Raw genomic sequence first — 19,113 nt, 5'->3', positions numbered from 1 at the left:
TTGTAACATAACAAAATTAAATTTTAAAGTATCAATTATATTTTTAAATATTTATACCAGTATAACTACTTACTGTTTTCAATGGCCCATATCATCTTTTAATCGTTAGTTTTCATCATCTATTTTGACTCATGTTAATCATTTGATCAGCTTATAACGATATATTAATTTTTATTTCTAAAATTTGTACCGAATTTTATCTAATTATATATACACAAGTATTGCGTGCCACCATAACTAGTACTTAAAATATAAATTTGAAGTGCCTAATTCACACATTTAATATATAAGTATTATTTTTTAAATATTTTTTCTAATATGGAGAATTCATCTCAGCTGCAGTAATCTTAAATGGTTAAATAAATGTATGTACTTGATAAAGTCAAACCTAGTAATCAATTGTTCAAACATTTACTTTTTTTCCTTCTAAATTGATTCTAAACTCGTTTGTGAGATCTCAACAACAATAACTTATTTATGAAATCTCAACAATCATTGACGGTAACATATCACACGACCAAAGTATCATAAATTCTAGTTTATGATTTAAGTATTAGTATTTCTTATTCAACTGTATAGGTAATTCTGTCTAGTAACTTTTCTAGTTATATGAATAAAAGATAAATATAACCCTTTATTATTTTGTATGGGATTTGTAAGCATAAACACTTTTTGTTTTTCCAAAAACACGCTCTTATTTTGACTCAATTTGTATTTAGACGACAAGAGTGCGTGTTTCATGGAGGAAGTAGTGGTAATGCACAAAATACTTAAAAAATTCAGATTCAGCAGTGATAAGGGCAGAAATGGGATAATAATGCATGTAAAAGGATCAGTAGAAAAGAGTATAAATGCATCTGAATAGGGATAAACCATGAAAAAAATAATGTACTCTTCCATCTGCCAAGAACTGGGGATTTTGTGACCTTACAGCACAAAAATTAATACCAAAGTCTACACAAAAAGAATAGAGGCCTCTCATGTCAACAATTTGATGCACGATATAATGTACTTTTTTTTTTTTTTATCTCCCCCGGGTATACCCTCCTGCACGTCTCCGACAAATTACAAGAAACAAATCCTATATTGGAAAGCTCAAGTTCGAACTCTTACACAAAATCTTTGTCATGGGAATGAGTTGTGTACAACGGGTATTCAGTGTAGTCTGTTTATCTCCACCAAGGAACATGTGTGAATCATGCTCCTCCGTTTTGGTTCCACTTGTATGTATTGCCTACTATAATCTTAATAGAGTGTTGCATACAGTAATATGGCCCCTAGGCTGCAATTCCTGTTTCAGATAGATAGTGTATTAGTCAGCAGCTAGATTGATAAGCACCAGAAAATATAAGAAAGTGTATATATCTGTTGAGTCGAGATGAAATCTAAAAATTCGTACCTCTATTTGACCTAGCATTGACAGTATAACCCCCAACGTAACCAACAGAGTTGTTAGGTGTTACATCTGCAGCTGCAGCTGCACCACGGCCATAACCAAAAAAAGTGGGGCCCTCCAGCTCAGGAGACGACGGACGCCAAGCATGATCCCCGTATAAGGACTCACTTGCATATAAGTTTCCCAAACCCCCATCACGAACGGAATATGATGATGATAGGCCAGCACTGACTCCATTGTTTCTGCCATAACCTGTCCTGCCACCAAAATTGTTTTCTCCGTTGCCATACCCGATATTTCCACTGCTTAATGAACCGTTTCCCCCAGCTTGGGCTGAAACAGGAGACGAACCCCAAATTTCCCCTATATTTCCAAAATTACCAACCAAGCCAGCATTTCCAGTTCCAGAGCCAGGAAAAGCATTTGAACCAACTGAGTTTGTACCATAATTAAGACTTCCATTGCTCCACAAATTTCGATTTGTGTTACTCAACAAATGCCCGCTTCCAGAAACACCCATATCATAGCCCACAGGACTACCATATCGATTTGTATTTCCACTGTAGTAAGAGTTCATCCCACGTCCATAGCACAAACCAGAATCTCCACTTGCCCCATAATTTAAACTTACCCCAGTGTCCAAATTCAGTCCCATGTTACAATTAGAGGGGCTGTAGGGAGGATATCCACTTCGACCCACAGTTACTGGACTAAATCGACCGTCCATTCTCATGCCATAGCCACCAGGAGAACCTGAATTATATCCTTGACTATATGCATTAAGGAAACTGTTCACCCTGTTCAGGCCATAGTTATAGGCACCTGATTGGCTTCGTGTTGGCCCTGGAGATAACTCTTTTGGAACAGCCCGTTTAACCTCAACCATTTTTCCGTTAAGTTCATGAAAGGTCTTGAACAAAACTTTATCCACTGCTTCCTCTGAATCATAAGTGATAAACCCAAAACCTCTAGGCCTCTGCGTATTGTGGTCATACATCACCACCACATCCGTTATCGTTCCAAATTGATCAAAGTACCGCTTGAAGTCGCTTTCCGTGACGGTGGATGCCAACCCTCCTACAAAAATCTTTTTTGTACGAGCAGGACCAGGGGACCCCTGGATGCTGCCATTGTTTCTGTTAAAGGTTTGATGATCATCCCTAGGAACGGCCTTTTTTGCCTCCACCTGATGAATGGATGATAATAAAGTAACTTACCCGCTCCCATGGTTTTACATAATACATGGAAAAATAAAGTCTTATATTTCTAACTTGGCTGGCAAAATAAGAGATAAGATCAAATTCCTTTACACAGGCATAGATGAAAAGCTGGAGTAGAAACAAAACAGAAGCTCATAGTTACAGGTGAAACGTGATAAATTTGCCATTGTTGAACAAGTCCCGACTAACATAGGTTTCTATACTCAAATCATGAGAAACTGCAGAACATGCTTTAATAAACCATTGCCTAAGATCCCAAGAAGAAAAAGACAAATTGTTCGGCATATGAGAAAGAACCAAGTGGACTAAAGATAGAATGATGAAAACAATTGCAACAACTGAGCATACTCGTTTCCTAAGTGCTTCATTCTTCTGTGTTACCAGAAACTCCAAAGTAAACATGTGGAAGAACATGATAGCAGGATGTCATTTGTTCTTGAGAATGTTCCATCTTATCTAAGAAGAAGCAATGACACTAAAATCAGACATCACATAATGCTCTCAGAACTGTTTTCAATAGAAGGTCATATAAACCACAAATAGATACAGAGTTGTAATCTGCTTTATATATATATATATATATATATATGAGAGTGCATGAAACAATTTGAAATACCATCATGCAAGTATTTACCAAAATGGGTCATACACACCAAACAAATAGAAACAAAATCATAATATTCTCCTCTCTGTGTGTATGCGGGTGCATAAACAATTGAGACACCGTCGTGCAAGTATACCCACAGTTTCTACAAATCAACATTTTTTAAAATTTTGACCTTTAATAAACTTCAGAGACATGTTGCACATAGTGTAATGACATTGTTTATTTTGCAAAAGAATGAAGAATGCTCGTCCAGATGAGGATGCATGACTTACAGTTCTGCCATCTATGGTGTGCTTTTCCCTGACAACTTTCTCAGCAATGGAAGCATTGGCAAAAACAACAAAACCAAAACCACGGGCACGGCCAGTAGCGCGATCTTTCATTATCACAGCTTCCACCACCTCACCAAAAGTTTGGAAATACTCCCTTAGACGCTCTTCACTGGTGTCCCAAGAAATCCCACCAATGAACAACTTCCCAGGTTCCATTTCCATTCTTTGTACACCTGATTCCAATCAAACAATCAAAATTTGCAGTTAATGGAATCCACCTCCAACCAATACCAAAACTTTTATGTTATATCTATTGCCACGTACACCATATTTTGGCAATCGCCAATTCAAGAAATCACGCAACTTAGTAAATGTTTGGAGCAAAGGAGGGATCCAGTAGGAAGTGAAGTTAGATCATAAATTACTTCATATGAGAATTCAATTTCCATATATTATACAGCTTACTCAGTATAGAATCTGTCCTGGAAACGATAACATCCAATCGTAACGAGACATGGTAATGCAGATGAGTAAAGAGAAACAAAAAGGAAAAGGCATACCTTGAAGAAAATAATACACAACAGAAACCTGGAAATTCTCCTGCTTAAACGAGAAATGGGCAAATTTTCTTGTTCAACAGGAGACAATCTGATCTTTAACAGATCGAAAATCAACAGCCCCCCACAATCAGAAACCCCTGAAGAAAATTGTAATAAAGATTAAAACTTTGAGTTGAAAGAAGCAAGAAAAGATGAACAATACATGGGAAGATAGGTGGTTGTGTGTTACCAAAGAATCAAGGTCCAGAAGAAAAATGGATTAAATTCAAGATCTGAGAGGAGGCATAGATAGGGAAGCAGAGGGCTGAAGCCCTCTTCTTTTCTTCTCTTTTCTTTTTCTTGTTTACCAAAACTCAGTCTTTGTTAGAAATGAATTGCCATAGATTATTATTTATATATATATAAATAAATAAATTTTATTAGTATATGTTATGTGAAAGAGAGAGAAAACTAAAGATAGCGTGGCCCGTGGAGATCGATTTTCACATCCAAAAATGGGTATATATGTATATATATGTATTCTTTGTGTGTGTGTGTGTGTGTGATGTATATAGTTTATATTATGTGTGTGTGTGTGAGAGAGAGAGAGAGAGAGACAGAGAGCTTTGGCTATCCTCTCCTCTCGTGTAAGAAATAAGAAATGTAGGAGAGGAGACGAAGGATGAACCTGGTGACCGGTGTCTACACTATTTTCTCATTTTCTTTTTCAATAATTAAAAAGAAAAGAATTATTTTCCTTTTCTGCCCCCGCAACTACAGTACATCATCATCAAGCTCCTCTTGATGCCAAATCTAACGGACAATGCGCCTTTACACTCATTACAGATAAATTTCTGAATTTATTGTATTACTCGTGTCTGATTTCTCCCCATCCAAACACTTTCTTCATCTACCTCTCCTGCTTCCTTAATTATATCCACCTATATAACTATATTCATCTTTTTTTTTTTAATTAAATTCGTTATAATTATTCATAAAAACATTAGCACTTCAATGCTCAAATTAATATTAGATTTAAGAAATAATGGGCATAAAAAAGTAAATCGTAATTAAGAATCAAAATACGATTAAACGAATTTTTAAGAGTAAAATGTATTCAAAATGCAAAGAGAGAACAAAACGAGAATTAAAATATTTTAAATAAATTGAACGAAACAGCTTTTAAGTCTATTCCACCATTGTATCATTATCAATTTTCAAAGGAAAATGTATGGTTATGCTTTTCGTATGCGTTGAGGCTACTGAATTTTACCCTTTTCATGCGATTTAATTATATCTTGATCACACATCTCAATTTCATAATTTTGAGCTAAACACTGTAGTTTTAACGCATTTATATATTCGTAATGATGGGTTTCAGAATTATTTTCTTCAAAAATTAATATTAAATTTTAGTGTATGTATTAGGTAATTAGAATTTCTAGAAAGAAAAAATCTATTTTTTTAAGAAAAAATCTATTTTTTTAAGAAAAAAATAGATTATAGATGGATGAAGAAAGAAGAGAAGAATATTAAAACATCAATATAATTAATTATTAAATAAATATTAAAAGAAAATGAGAGAAACCATCTGTTGGTACATGCTAGCCAGCTATCTCGAACCAACTTTCTGTATTTTTACTTTATTTTTTTTTTAAATAAAGAATATATGGTTATATTACTTAAAATATAATATAATTAGGAAAACAAATATGGAGATGAGATGGTTGGTTCATGTGGCGGCAGTGGCACCAACCCTAAAATGAAATGGACGGTGGCACTCTGTACTCACATGCTGCCCTCCCACCCCCCTCCCCCCTATCACAAATATTATTACTACACTTCTCTTCATTTTTTTAAATTACATAATTGTAATTAATATTTCTTAGTTGTTACATTTTTTAAATAATTCTAAATTTAAAATTTCCCTAAAATTAAAGGAAAAAAAAAGTAAATAAAATTAGAGTGAAAAAAATATAAACATGTGTGGAAAGTTTAGTTTGGGTCTGAGAATTGAGTTTGGGTGCCCACTAAACTTTCGGTTGATATGTAAAATTATTATTTTCTTTATATTTTTAGGAAAAAAAAAAAAGTGGGAGGAAGGTGAGTGAGTGTGTGTGTGGAGGACAAAGCCAGAGCGAATCGCATGTTTGCCCACTCATCCTCATCATCATCATCATCTTCCCATTCATTCTAAATTAAATCATAAAACCGCTAATTGCATAATGGTGAGTGCACATGTATTACCTCATCACAACTAACACCATTTTCTTTTTAATGCTCTAATTTTATGCTTTTTCATTTTACAAATCTCTACTTCATTACCTCTTCAACATTCCATATTACTTCCTTTTTCTTTATCCCAAAAAAAAAAAAAATCAAATCTTTTAATCAATCATTACTTTAATATTTTAATAAACAGAGTAATACATCTTATCAATTTATACATTAACATAGCAAAAATTAATAAAATAATTTACATATTTTTTAGCTAAATTCTCACCATATATATATATATAATTATTGTGAGATGTGATGATTTATATAATGCTCTACTTATTTTCTTTTTATAAGTTCAAATTGATCCATCCAAACATTACTTTCGAAATTGAATTAATTTGCAGGCATATGAAGGGGACAAGAAGTCAACTAATAAGCATATAACAATGAGGTTTTGATATAATCACTATAACCTCTACACATGAGCATTTTAGCCAATTCTCCATAAAAAAATAGATTCAAACATAACGGATTGGGCTAATTGTTAGACGACCGTTAAAATTAGAGAAGTATTTATAATTTTTCAAACAACGAGAACGTGTTTATAATTATACCAAATTTCGGTACAAGTCATTGTAATTTAACCTATAACAAATGATGCAAGTATGTGAGAGTGGAACCATTTCTGCTGTCATGTATGCGGTATGAATCCTTTTTTCCTTTCCCGGGTGATGAAAATATGAGTGATGTTCATATACATATACATATTATTTATTATTTATATTGGGAAAAAAAAAAAGGCAAAAAAGTGAAAAAAAGAAAGAAAGAAAGAAGGAAGGAACAGAATCATGAGATGGTCCTGCCCACTTTTTATCCCCCCACATCCAAACACGAAATTCGTTTATTCTTCTTTTTTTTTTTTTATATATATATATATATATATAATTATTATTTTTTATAAAAAAAATAGTGAATGGGTTATTCTTTTGCAGTTTGGAGGCGCTCTTTTTTCTCAGAACCAAACAAGCAATGGAAATTGGAACAACAAAAACCAGTTTCACTGCTCCATCCCAACAATAATACAATTGGTGGACGTGCGTATTAATGTCACATCTAACATGTAATAACGTCGTTTTCGGAATTCTAATAAATTATTTTCCTCCACCAGAAAGAAGGTCTATAATAAAATTACTCCAAGTTTTTGGTAAAATACTTTTTAAAGAAAATGCGAGATGCTAACATACTACGGTTTACTTAGTTTAACTCGTTAGATGTTTAATTTTTCAAGAATCAATTTGTCAATTTATATTTTGATATTATACTATAAAAATTCATTTCTTATTTTATAAATTAGGAATGATTATATTTTTCACACCCTTAATTTATAATCTATTTACACAAGTCACTGCTATTTTTTGGATAATCATATAAATCACTCCTAATTGTTAAAAAATAGGAATAATTTGTGTAATGATGAAAGTTTACAGGGTGTTTGTGTAATTTTTAGAAAATATAGATGATTTGTGTAAATAATATTGACGTTGTTTGTGAGTATATATATTATTTTTCAAATATTTAAATAATTTTGCATATAAACTCTATAAAATGAGATGCAGGGGATTTAATTTCGATATTTGAAAAAGGGGCGGTTTGAGTTTGAATACGGTGGTTCTTGCTTCCTCAGCTCCTGCTCCGGGCGTTCCCTCCATTTCCAACCCAAAACCCCTGAGCCCTAAACTTGGCTGCCATTCTCAACAACTCAGAACCCTTCCACCTTCACTTCCCACGCAATTATCTCCCAATCGGCACATTTCCACATGTACTCCTATCGTGATTTGCTGTAAATTCACTGTCCTCTGGGAAAAATCGACATCAAAATACTCGCACATTACTCATACATGTTAAAACTATTCGGAATGAAATCACATCTCACTATCAGCTCAGCTCTCTCCAATCCCACCGCTGCAGCTCCTCTTTCCCTCTACTTCCACTGCCAGCCCTCCACTCTTCATTGCGCAACCACCAAGATGAAACCCTTCGAGAACCCTAATTTTCTTCCCACGCTGTCTGTATTTAATTCTCTAGCTAATTCCGGTAAATGTCGAAGCTTATGCACCGAGGTGAGTCGACATTCACGTCGTTGTGGGACCCATGTTCGCCGGAAAAACAACCACCCTTCTTAAGGAAATGAAGTCCCAGAGCAGTAATGGCAGGTTGCATACATATATTATTTCTAGTTTCCTGTTAGCTGGTTTGGGTTAGTTAATGCATTGTCTTTGATGAAGTGCTATAAATTAATGTGGCTGCTCTCCATTCATTGCATACTTGCATAACATCTTTTAACTGTTCATTCGTCTATACAAGTGTGAAGCTATGATCTATTCCTTGCTTGCATTGCTGTAATATCAATTCTTGTTTTGGTTTATGATTTTGCACAAGTGTGGCAATAATAAAAATCAGACAAAGATTCTTGGTATGGATTAGACTATATTGTGACAAATGATGGACAAAAGTTGCCGTGCCTCCCATAAGCAGATCTCTCATCATTAGGAGAAAAGCTGGGTGCTGAAGTGTATAATAAGGTATTGCGAACTGTAATACGTATAGTTTACTTGGATCTATGTTTCCATATCTACATGTGAACCGAAGCATATAGTTTGCAGCATTACTGAAAATTTTCCAGAGCTTTCCTATGATGGTATGTGGGTTAATATTTTCTCGTTGACCTAATAACAGCTAGAGGTAATTGGTATTGATGAAGCTCAGTTTTTCAAAGACCTACATTGATTTCTGCAGCAAAGCTGCTGATCATGATGGGAAGACTGTAATAGCTGCTGGTTTGGATGGTGACTATTTGAGGTAGCTCTCTGTTTTCTTAGATGCCAATTGAAGGCTGGAAGACTCTTTCTTTGTTTTAGGCCTTCTTTGGTATCAGCCTATTTGATAAAATATCTGTCTGTCTCTATGTTTTCAAGCTGATGCTTACTGCGGTTTGATTCACTGAGAATTTTTTGCTCGTTTCTTTGGTTTGTTGGCAGAAGCAGCTTTGGTTCAGTACTTGATATAATCTCCATTGCTGATTCTATTACAAAATTAACTTCTGGATTTGAGGTATGTGGTAAATGCGCTTTCTTTACTTTGAGGAAGACAGATGAGACTAAAATGGAACTCATTACTGGGGTTGAAGTATATATGCCTGTGTGCCGCCAGCACTATGTAAGTGGACAAGTTAAAGAGGCTACAATAGCTGTTCTCGAGTCTCAGAACAGGCAGATTCGTACGGGTTCATAGGCATTGCCTGCGAAATTATGGAGGATTCTGCCTTCTTACATTTTCGAAGAAATCTGCGTGTATAAAGTTTGCGATTGAAGCTGGGTTGCTTCTGTATCAAATTTACTGGTATTTTACTTGTAATAAAATCCTATCAAATCCAGGCATCTATTTGAAAATTCATTCACCTATGGTGTTGTGTTTCAATTTGCTTCGCTCCAAGTTTTTGTTCTCTTCATCTTCGTGTCACAACAAAATTGTACTGAAAATTCTTTCAATGAATTGTTCGAATGAGATCTGATACTAGCTCCGTAGGGAGCTTACACTATTATCCAAAAGGTGAAACTATGATATGTATGTGTTTCAAATTGTGGCGCTGCTGTTATAAAAGTTTAGGAGGCCCAGTGAGCCATATTAAAACTGAGTCTTCCAGGTATAGCGGAAAGCGTCACATTTCAGCCTTTGACGTATCATTAACTAATAATCAATATGTTTTATCATCTGTCAACTATGTAGATTAAAAATCACTAACAATAGTTAAAAGAGAAAAAAAAAATAGTATAATCTTAATATTTGGTAATAATAATTGTCACGTGTCACGTGAAAGTGATCTGGAAAATCTCGTTATATCCCCTCCTATCCCTACCACAAAAATTGTGTACGCTCTAACCTGAAAACCAATAAGGAAGTAGGGCAAAATGTATTGCTGCTTTCATTGAGAGTCGAACTCAAGACCTCCCGCTTACTAAACGGGTGCTCTAACCAACTGAGCTATGAAAGCTGTCGTCCTACAGGAAACAGGAATTTAACCAGATTTTTTTCAGGAATAAAATAAAGAAACAGTTGGTGAGAGAAAAGTTGAGATTACTAAAATAAACTATCCATGTGTGCCTCCTGCATTTTTTAATTTTTATTTTTATATTTTTTCTCTTGAGGGGCACATTCACAAAAACTTTTATTAACAGCCAAAACAAAAGAAAAGTTGTTCCATTCACGAATCCATAGTCATCAGAAACAGGAAAAAAAGAAAAAGAAGGAACAGAATCATCAGCTTTACTGATGCTACACTAGAGCAGTACATAAGCTCTCATTATTCCTCCAAAAGGAACAGCAGTTTCATCTGTACATCAATCATACTTCCCTTGACAACCACAGCCATCACTTCCATTGCATCTCGATCGAGTTAATCTTCATTTGCTTCCAGAATACTCAATACATTCTTTCCACCTGCGGTTCGGCAAATTGCTCTGCGGTGAGGCTCAAGACGTCGCACGAGAGCATTGTAAAAGCTGTTAAGACCATGCTCCTATTACCAGAAAAGATAACATAAGTCCTTGATAATCATGCAAGATAAAAGAGCTAGCTTTAAAGGTGGTAGAAACTTAAATTGTAGTATAATTAAGTAAACAAGAATGACCTTAGTCTTCTTTAAGGCTGCTTGAATGATATAGTTTCCAAATTGGTCTCGTGCAAGTTGAAGGGGTGCTTTAGGACAATCTAATATTTCTTCTACGACAGCAATAATCCCGCTGTCGGAAGCTTCCATGCATTTCTCCACAACATGGCTGCCTCCTTTTATCACTGACAATCGTATAAACTGGTTTTGGAGGCGACCTGTTATTCTATTACTAATGTCCATGTTTCTGATGCTGAGTAAATTCTGGACAACATAGTTCCTGGAAACAAAGGCCATGATCAAATGTAGCTAGATATGAATCCGAGATAAAATGGAAGTACTGGAGTTGGTGTAATAATTAGTACCCGTATGGATCATATGATAGATAATCTGAGACGTCTGCAATATGATTGAGTAGCGTAATTCTTTGTTCTCCCCCGATCAAATTGATGCAGTCATTCAGTGATCGACATCCCACATCGTGTATGGCCAAGTCTCTGAAATGATATATTGCGTTCTCGTAGAGTATCTGAGATTTCAAAAGACGAAAAGTATTACTAAAACCGTTTGAATTGCACAACTAGGAATTGAAACTACTGCAGAAGATGGAATTATTCATACCTCATTAGGCTGACTTCGAAAGAGGACTAGGCACTGTACAATCACATTCCTGGCCGTAGGATGAGTCATTATATCCATGAATCTAGTCGATAGAAGTCTTGCTATGGCGAAGGCATGAGGTGTCCTCTTCACTTTTCTGATGAGTTTGATGATTGAACTAGCTCTGTCCAAATATTAAGTCATTAGTTCACTTCACAGTAACTAATTAGCACAACATAGCTACAAGAAATAATTAAAAGTCTTGGAATCTTAGGATCATTACCCTTGTTTGCAAAATGCTGAACTGACAAAGTATTCCCCTTGCGACAACACCCTCCTGACGAGCGAATCCAACTGCTGGCCTTCGCATGCATCGATGAGCATTTTGTAGACAAAATGCAGCCGTCTATCCAACATCAACATAAAAATCGAGTGCTCAAGTATAGAAACTAAACTTTCCTTCTGCTCATGAGCACCCCCTTTTAAAATTTGTTCCAAATGGCTTGCATCAAGAGGTCCGGCCTGTGGGAAGGGCTGGCTCACGCCTTGATCATTCGGCAGGCTACTAGGAATCCTCGGAGAGCACATGTTACTAGGATGTAGTCCCCCAAACTGATTGTATGGCATCATAGGCCTAATCCTTGGATCACCATACAAAAGTGGTGTGCTGCTGAACTGGTGGACGAAGTTAGATGTTGTTGATGGACGATCGTAAAAAGAATTTACTGTTGGTTGTCCGATTGAAGTTGTAGCAGCCAAAGTTTCTGGTGCATGTGGACCCAAAGACCAATGTTGATGACCCGTAGAACCCATGAGATCCTCATGCCCAGGATTATGGGCTTGGGACGTGTACTCATCTCCTTTAAGGAAACAATTCACAGAGTTAATTAATATTCAAACTTCTTATAATCATTATTTTCAATCAGCACAATTGAACACAACACAGACACATGGAAATAGGCATTGATACGAGTTGAAAAAGAAGGGTCAAAACACTTAAGAGGAAAAAAATAGTGGGGGAGTGAAAATTTAGATAAATAAATAAAAAAAATTAAATTAAATATTTAAACAAAGAGTGAGACACAAAAAAGGATATTTTCATTTAATATATAGTACAGATTTTTTAAGACAATTTTAAAACTACACTTGATAATTTTTTTTATCGTTAATAATATCATCTGTTATGGCTAACGAAAATTCATAGGAAAAGATTACCTCCAGTCGTAAAGAAGCGTGCCCCCCAAATACCGTCATGAGTAGGAGAGTAGTCTTGAGCCAAAACACATCGGACTTTAATATTATTGAAGGTTGTAGGTATTGGGGCACTTTCTTCCTGAGTATTAAACGAGAAGACGCTGAAAGAGTCGGAATTTGATGGTGAGGCGTCAACGTTGATCTGAGAAGCGGCGGCTGGCAGACCGAAAGTGCCATCTTTTTTCAGTTCCATGCTTCCAATATGAAGAATCACTTCTTCATCATGATCAGCATGCCTACTAAGATTTAGGCAGCGTCCGGCGGTTTGAGAAGTTGAAGGAGCCATGCATGCGTGAATCAAGAAAGAAGGATGATCAAAGAATCATATGTAGAGGAAAAAAGGATCTGAACAGTAGTGGGGATTAATTCGTGGTTACTTGGTGTTCCTTATATACAATTTACTAAGCTGAATCCTAGTCCAATTCGGATCCTATTCTTCCACTGCCAGCACTCTCCGTTCTTTGATTGTGCAACCACCTAGTCAGATAAGGTGAATCCTAGTTCAATTTGGATATTATTCTTCCACTGCCAGCCCTCTTGTGCAACCACCAAGATTAAATCCGTCGAGCACTCTAATTATCTAACAACGCTGTCTATAATTAATTCTCTTGCTAATTATTCAAAACCTTCTCGTTCTGGTCAAAGTCGAGGCTTATGCACCGAAGGTAGGGTACAAGTCCGTCCTGAAACCTATTCACTTCTATTGCAAGAATGCGTTTTCAGGAAAGAATACAGAAAGGACTATAAGAATTCATTGGCAAATGGTGCTTCTTGGATTTATACCTAAATGAATATCTGAAGATCAAGCTTTTAGTTTTGTATGCGAAGCTGGAGATCTGGATGCTGCCCATATTTCATTTTGGTATGAAAGATGTAGTTTCGTGGAATGCAACGAACGCAGGATACGTGCAAAAGTAGCTGGAGGAGGTGGGATTGAGTCTTTATCTCTGAGTGAGACGATATGATTCGCTGCCCGACCAGTACATGTTTGCCTCTGTCTTTAGGACTTGTCCCTCCCTAGCCATTCTAGAGCAGGAGAAACAAGCTCAGGACATATTGATGTAGAGTCAAATTAGTGGAAATGTTGCAATTAGTAGTGCACTTGTGGATGTGTATCTCAAGTACAGTGACCCCGATGATGGGTTTCAAGTATTTGGTAACTCTTTGGAAAGGAATGTTGCGGTGTCAGCCATTATCAGTACTCTCATCATTCTGAGAAATGTTGTATGCTGAAGTGTATGATAAGGCATTGCTGAATACCTTCATGTGGATGTCCGCTGCTATCTCTTTTAACTTGGAAATACATTGCGGTATCTACATATGACTAAAGCAGTTAATTTGAGCACTATTGGCCTGCGGAGCTCTTCTATGATATAGTATATGTGCTAATATTTTCTTGTTGAAGTCATAACAGCTAGAGGTGATTGGTATTGATGAAGCATAGTTTTTTGAAGAGCTTATACAATTTCTGCAGCAAAACTGTCGATCATGATGTGAAGACTGTAATAGTTGCTGGTTTGGATGGTGACTATTAGAGATAGCTCTCTGTTTCCTTCGATGCCAATTTATGGCTGGAAGACTCTTTGTTTGTCTTAGCTTTTAAGGAGTATCAGCCTGTCTGATACAATAGCTCTTATGTTCTCAATGTGTTCAAACTGATGCTTATGCGATTTGATTCACTTTGAGTATTTCCCCTTCCCTTTCGCTTGATGGCCAAAGGAGCTTACATTTAGGAAACTGTCATGTTCATATATCTGCAACATCTTCTACATCTAAATGCATAGCGCATCAGAGTGCGGTATTGCCATTCTGGTTTCAGGCTCGTTCCGGAAGTCAACAGGTGCTTTTCAATGTAGCCATGTAATAAAGATTTGAGGCTCCCTGCCAGTCAGTTGTCAACACACAACTAAAGCAGGTGATGACTGGTGGATTAGCTCAGTCTACTCACCACATGCCTGAACTAAAGTGTCAAATATGAATACACACATTGAACAATGTATATCAAAACATGGTCCCTCAAACAAGCACCTCAAATGTACCAACATAAGGCGGCATTCAGAATAATGTAGGTCCTGTCCCATTAAGATCTTTCTAGTACCATTCAATGATGGGATTTACAAGATGTCTACAAGTCAGAATCAAGATTCTAGCAGCGGAGCTTTCATCAACTAGGAAAGAAAAGCACAAAAAACAGTATCAGTTTACTTTACAAGTAAAACGCACCCTATCTTGTAAATCTACATATTTATGATGATATCCCTATTATCGTATCATTTCCAGCTTTTGATTGTTATCTCCATGCCGAAGATGTTGCTAGAGCTCTGTTCTTCCATCCAAGATACAGTGCACCATGGCCCTCCGCCAATCTATAATTCGAGCTATATTCTTTCAGCATATCCCTGATAGCAATGCCGACTGATGGACTCAATTGGACTGGAGAGAATCCAGCCATCATAAGTCTCAGTCTCCACTTACCAAAAAGCTCATGCCTTTCCACCCGCTCAGTCCCCTCACAAGCGATTATGTTGACGACATCCCTCGCCACACAGTGTTCCTCTGCACTAATCCTCTGTCTATCCTCTCTTGCACGTGCTGCATCAATGGACTCGAACATTGCTGTATAATAGTCGAGGGTTTCACAAAATCGTTGGAAGAAAGTAGAAGTGTTGGTGTTGGATTCTTGTTCAACAAGGGTCACAACCTTGGGCGACAAGCTCTTAACTAGTCTAAGGAGGCGGTCCCGATGATTCATGGTGTTTACACTCTCATCTGGCATGTGGTGCAGAATATAGGGAAAATTCACAGCCAATGCCTCTCCGTGTCTAACCTGAAGATTCTCCAGTTGGACGTCGCACCCGGACATAGCCGCACCATGAAATTCAAACGGTACTCCACATGATTTAGCTACTTGTGCTAACCTCTGCCCAACTAAGTCCAATCCTCCGCCCCGGGCATGAGCTGATTGGGCATCATCGATACCAGTAATGCGAATATATGGGGGCCCACCAGCCCGGCGTGAAAGAGCCTGAATAAAGGAAACCCACTGACTACCTTGCGCAATCTGGAAATCGATAACATGGATCCTGTTCTCGTTTTCCATGGCTTCCCCAATGACAACATTAGCAGACATATAAGCAAACTTGTAGTATGGGCAGATTTGGTAAAGCACATGCATGTAAGACATCAATTCAGAACTTGTTGGTTCTTTACACTTCAACTTTTTGTAAATTATGCTGCCTGAGGATAACAACCTCGCCCTGAGTCCTTCCAACATGTATGCTCCTAATCTTTGTAAAGGCTCACCAGACACTGAGACCTGCTTTTCTAATATCTCCATCAAAGCTTCTGCAGCTGATACTGCGACCTGCCTGTCTGAGAACGAGATAGTATCAGCTTCTGATACTATTTCAGCACAGGCAACAAGCAATTGTTTCAGGTCCATGTGAGGGGCCATTTCAAGGATTCTGTTGTACCTTGTGAATGGCGAGGGCTGTGTGACTATACCGTTAAAGGATCCACTATCATCGGTATCCGATTCAGGCCCCAGCAGTTCGTTCCTCAGTACCCACAGTGCATGCATCAACTTGTTCTCATCTTCGACCCCAGAAGACCCACTCAAAGGTGAACCATAGGTATTATCAGATGAGTGATGTAGATCAGACCCATATGAACGCGAACCCTGGGGGGAAAAGGGACTCCGACTGGAAGAGACACTTACAGCTGAGGGTGAATTGTAGGCAGCAAAATCAGTTGCTGGTGTAGATTCCAGAGTGAAGAATTGTTCAGTGTAAGTTTGAAAAGAAAATCCAGACCCCTGGCTTTTGCTACTAGTTGAATTATTGTTCAGGACTTGGAAAGTCGAAATGCCATATGGTTCAACCTGCTGCACAGGCCGATTGTAGAAACTGTGGAAACCGGAAGATGTTTCGGATTCTTGGGATGCTTGCATCTCAACAAAAGCTGCAAAAAGCTTGGACAATGGAGGACTGATGCAGGAAACTTCTCGGAAAAGTTGATTTTTTCTGCTGGGACTTCGGCTAAGGGAACAATGGTACGACAAGAAGCTTATGTCATTCACGTACAAAGGGCTGCAGCATCTCAATTGACATCAAGAACTCTTTTTCACAACAAAAAGACACAGCGTAGCTATATTAGCTGTATCCCCACTTGGAATCTTGCAGCCTTTTGCAGGAGAGTATGAGAACCAACAAAATCTGCCCATAGAAAGAACAAATGGGTTAATGCATTTCACAATTATAAGTCTTCGTATGACATCAAAGAACACATTTTTCAAGACTCGCATATCCTCCATGGATGGCTGTAACACGGAAGTTGAAGTAAAACTTTACATCTCCGGTAGGGATCATTTAAAAGGAAAAAGAACAGTTATTACAGCAGTAGCCTCAAAAGGTTTCTATACAATTCAGGTCAATGGTGAAACAGCACAAACAAGATCATGCAACCTCTCAAAACGACATAAATGGGGTATTGCAATGCATAAACATAGTAAGATCTAAATAAGAAAAAAGCAAATAACGCTAACTTGGAGTCCAATAATAATTACTTTCTCCTTTGCCAGGTGAAAAGACATCACCGCCAGACAAGGAGAATTGCCTTACGAAATTCTTTAGGTTGTATTAGCTGTCATATGAAGAGTCCACAGAGTGCCGTACAAGTTTACTAGCACATCAATTTTACAAAGGATAAGGATGTTATGAATGTCAATAAAAAGAGACCGCAGAAGAGGAAAACCATCAATTAATAATAAATGAACACATTTGAAGTCCCTGCAGATGAACCCAACTTAACCTTCAATTTCAGTCATAATCCAATCAGGGAAGGTGAATTAAAAAGACATTTCTTCTTTTTCAAAATTTTCAATTAGCAACGAAAATTAAGAGAATGAATCTTCAACAGAAGTTTGTACCAATAACTGACACAAAAAGTCAAAACAAGATCTCGGCCGCACCTCAGAACGAATAACGTAATTTAATAGAAAAAACAGAATAAATTCCGCATCAAATACAAATCTCGTTTTAATCTCGCAGCTAAAATCTTTCAAGAACAAGAATAAGATCCACAACAGGTGGTATAGGTTAGATGAGGCTTTTAGTTGCACACTCGAATAAAAGACAATATCTGAAAACAAAAACGGAAACAGCTGAGCAGCAATCCGAGGATTTCCGTTTTATTTTTTTTATTTCTTATATCAGGCCGAGGGTTAGAAGAACACAAAACAGAAACAAAGAAATTAATAGATTCTTGTGTGTATAGAAATACCCAAAACCCAAACAAAAATTCAACAAATCAAAACTTTCCTCCTTAAACCCAGATAATTAAATTAGACAAAACAGAGAACAGAGATCATGTTCCTCAAGAAATAGAGTGCAGAATAACACACCTGTGGAAGAGTTGAGCTTGAGTTGGTGTGGGTGATGTGAGAGGAAGAGAGAATTGTTTGGGTGTTTGTAGTGAAAAAATGAAGAAGATGGGAGTGCATTATTAGAGTAATGATATATATTTGTTATAAAGTAGGGGGTAGCGGGGTGGAGGAACAATAAATGGGCATGGCGTACCAGGTTTACTACATAAATGCCCTTGGAACCGTGTAGACCCTTCTCTCTCTCTCTCTCACACACACACACACACATTGTAATCACTGACATCATTTAATGCTCCAAACTTTTAAGACTTTTCATTTCTGTCTTACTACAAATTGAGAGACCATTTTCGTACCAAAACAACCATCCCATCTCCCTCTTTTTTTATTTTCTCCATTATTGCTCCAAACAACACAATTAGACACAATAAAAGCTCACTAACTTCCCCATAATTCTTTTCATTCCTTCATGTAATGGTTGTACAATTGATCATATATGGTGTATCAAAGAAAATTCTAATATCAACCTATTTTTATTGAATTTTAATCAATAATATAATAAATAAAATACATTTGTAGTATAATTGGTGATGAAATTATCCCTTATTACTGTCGCTGCACCGTGCATAATGCTTTTACTAGAAAAGGGGGGGCAAAAAGGTAACAACAACGTTAATCCGGCAGCAGTGAGAAATGAGTGAAAGTGACGGTAGGGGCGGGGATTTCCGTACGCTCTACCTATAAGTTGTCAAATGGCTTATCTGTAAATAAAGACAGAAAAGAGGGGCGGCTTGGGGCTTCCAGTTGAACGCCGCGTTTCAGAATTGTGACGTGGTTTCAAAAGTCGCTTGTTCCGGGAAGCAACATCATGAATATCACCATATGTTTCTTTCCTCATCATTCATCTCATCATCACTCCACTATATTATTATTTATATATAATAACAGATTGACGATAT

At 37.0% G+C, this 19,113-nt stretch overlaps 4 protein-coding genes and 1 non-coding gene across 10 annotated transcripts; 1 reads left to right on the top strand and 4 right to left on the bottom strand.

The window, feature by feature from the left end:
* Positions 1-834: 834 nt before the first annotated feature.
* On the bottom strand, positions 835-4,683 carry LOC105175256 (heterogeneous nuclear ribonucleoprotein 1). The gene is made up of 5 exons (XM_011097641.3): positions 4,285-4,683; positions 4,056-4,192; positions 3,496-3,728; positions 1,400-2,582; positions 835-1,291 (listed from the first exon to the last, which is right to left on the bottom strand). The coding sequence occupies exons 3-5, from the start codon at positions 3,715-3,717 to the stop codon at positions 1,278-1,280; spliced, it is 1,419 nt and encodes a 472-aa protein (XP_011095943.2). The 5' UTR covers positions 3,718-3,728; positions 4,056-4,192; positions 4,285-4,683; the 3' UTR covers positions 835-1,277.
* Positions 4,684-8,234: 3,551 nt separating this feature from the next.
* On the top strand, positions 8,235-9,693 carry LOC105175255 (thymidine kinase). Of its 6 annotated transcripts, XR_016063005.1 has the most exons (4): positions 8,235-8,836; positions 8,991-9,113; positions 9,293-9,365; positions 9,442-9,693. XR_016063005.1 is itself a non-coding variant. In XM_020698272.2 (3 exons), exons 1-3 carry the CDS (start codon positions 8,406-8,408, stop codon positions 9,543-9,545), a joined length of 372 nt encoding a protein of 123 aa, XP_020553931.2. In that variant the 5' UTR covers positions 8,235-8,405; the 3' UTR covers positions 9,546-9,693. The 6 variants fall into 6 exon arrangements, 2 of the variants coding, with proteins under 2 accessions (XP_020553931.2, XP_020553930.2); XR_016063004.1 differs by having other exon boundaries at positions 8,235-8,467; positions 9,293-9,693; XR_016063006.1 differs by having other exon boundaries at positions 9,051-9,113; positions 9,293-9,693.
* Positions 9,694-10,231: 538 nt separating this feature from the next.
* Positions 10,232-10,305, bottom strand: TRNAT-AGU (transfer RNA threonine (anticodon AGU)). The gene has a single exon. It is a non-coding gene; the product is annotated as a tRNA-Thr (tRNA).
* A 190-nt stretch (positions 10,306-10,495) lies between these two features.
* Positions 10,496-12,375, bottom strand: LOC105175406 (pumilio homolog 18). The gene is made up of 5 exons (XM_011097842.3): positions 11,804-12,375; positions 11,542-11,704; positions 11,286-11,449; positions 10,942-11,200; positions 10,496-10,830 (listed from the first exon to the last, which is right to left on the bottom strand). Exons 1-5 carry the CDS (start codon positions 12,331-12,333, stop codon positions 10,708-10,710), a joined length of 1,239 nt encoding a protein of 412 aa, XP_011096144.2. The 5' UTR covers positions 12,334-12,375; the 3' UTR covers positions 10,496-10,707.
* Positions 12,376-14,828: 2,453 nt separating this feature from the next.
* On the bottom strand, positions 14,829-18,333 carry LOC105175254 (scarecrow-like protein 13). Its single transcript, XM_011097639.3, has 2 exons — positions 18,176-18,333; positions 14,829-16,988 (listed from the first exon to the last, which is right to left on the bottom strand). Exon 2 carries the CDS (start codon positions 16,721-16,723, stop codon positions 15,065-15,067), a length of 1,659 nt encoding a protein of 552 aa, XP_011095941.2. The 5' UTR covers positions 16,724-16,988; positions 18,176-18,333; the 3' UTR covers positions 14,829-15,064.
* Between the last annotated feature and the right edge of the window lie 780 nt (positions 18,334-19,113).

The sequence above is a fragment of the Sesamum indicum genome, linkage group LG12 (assembly GCF_026168435.1).
Source record: "Sesamum indicum cultivar Baizhima isolate 11 linkage group LG12, ASM2616843v1, whole genome shotgun sequence".
Classification (NCBI taxonomy): Eukaryota; Viridiplantae; Streptophyta; class Magnoliopsida; order Lamiales; family Pedaliaceae; genus Sesamum; species Sesamum indicum.
Note: the sequence above shows the minus strand (reverse complement) of the source record. Positions and strands in the feature narration are given on the sequence as shown.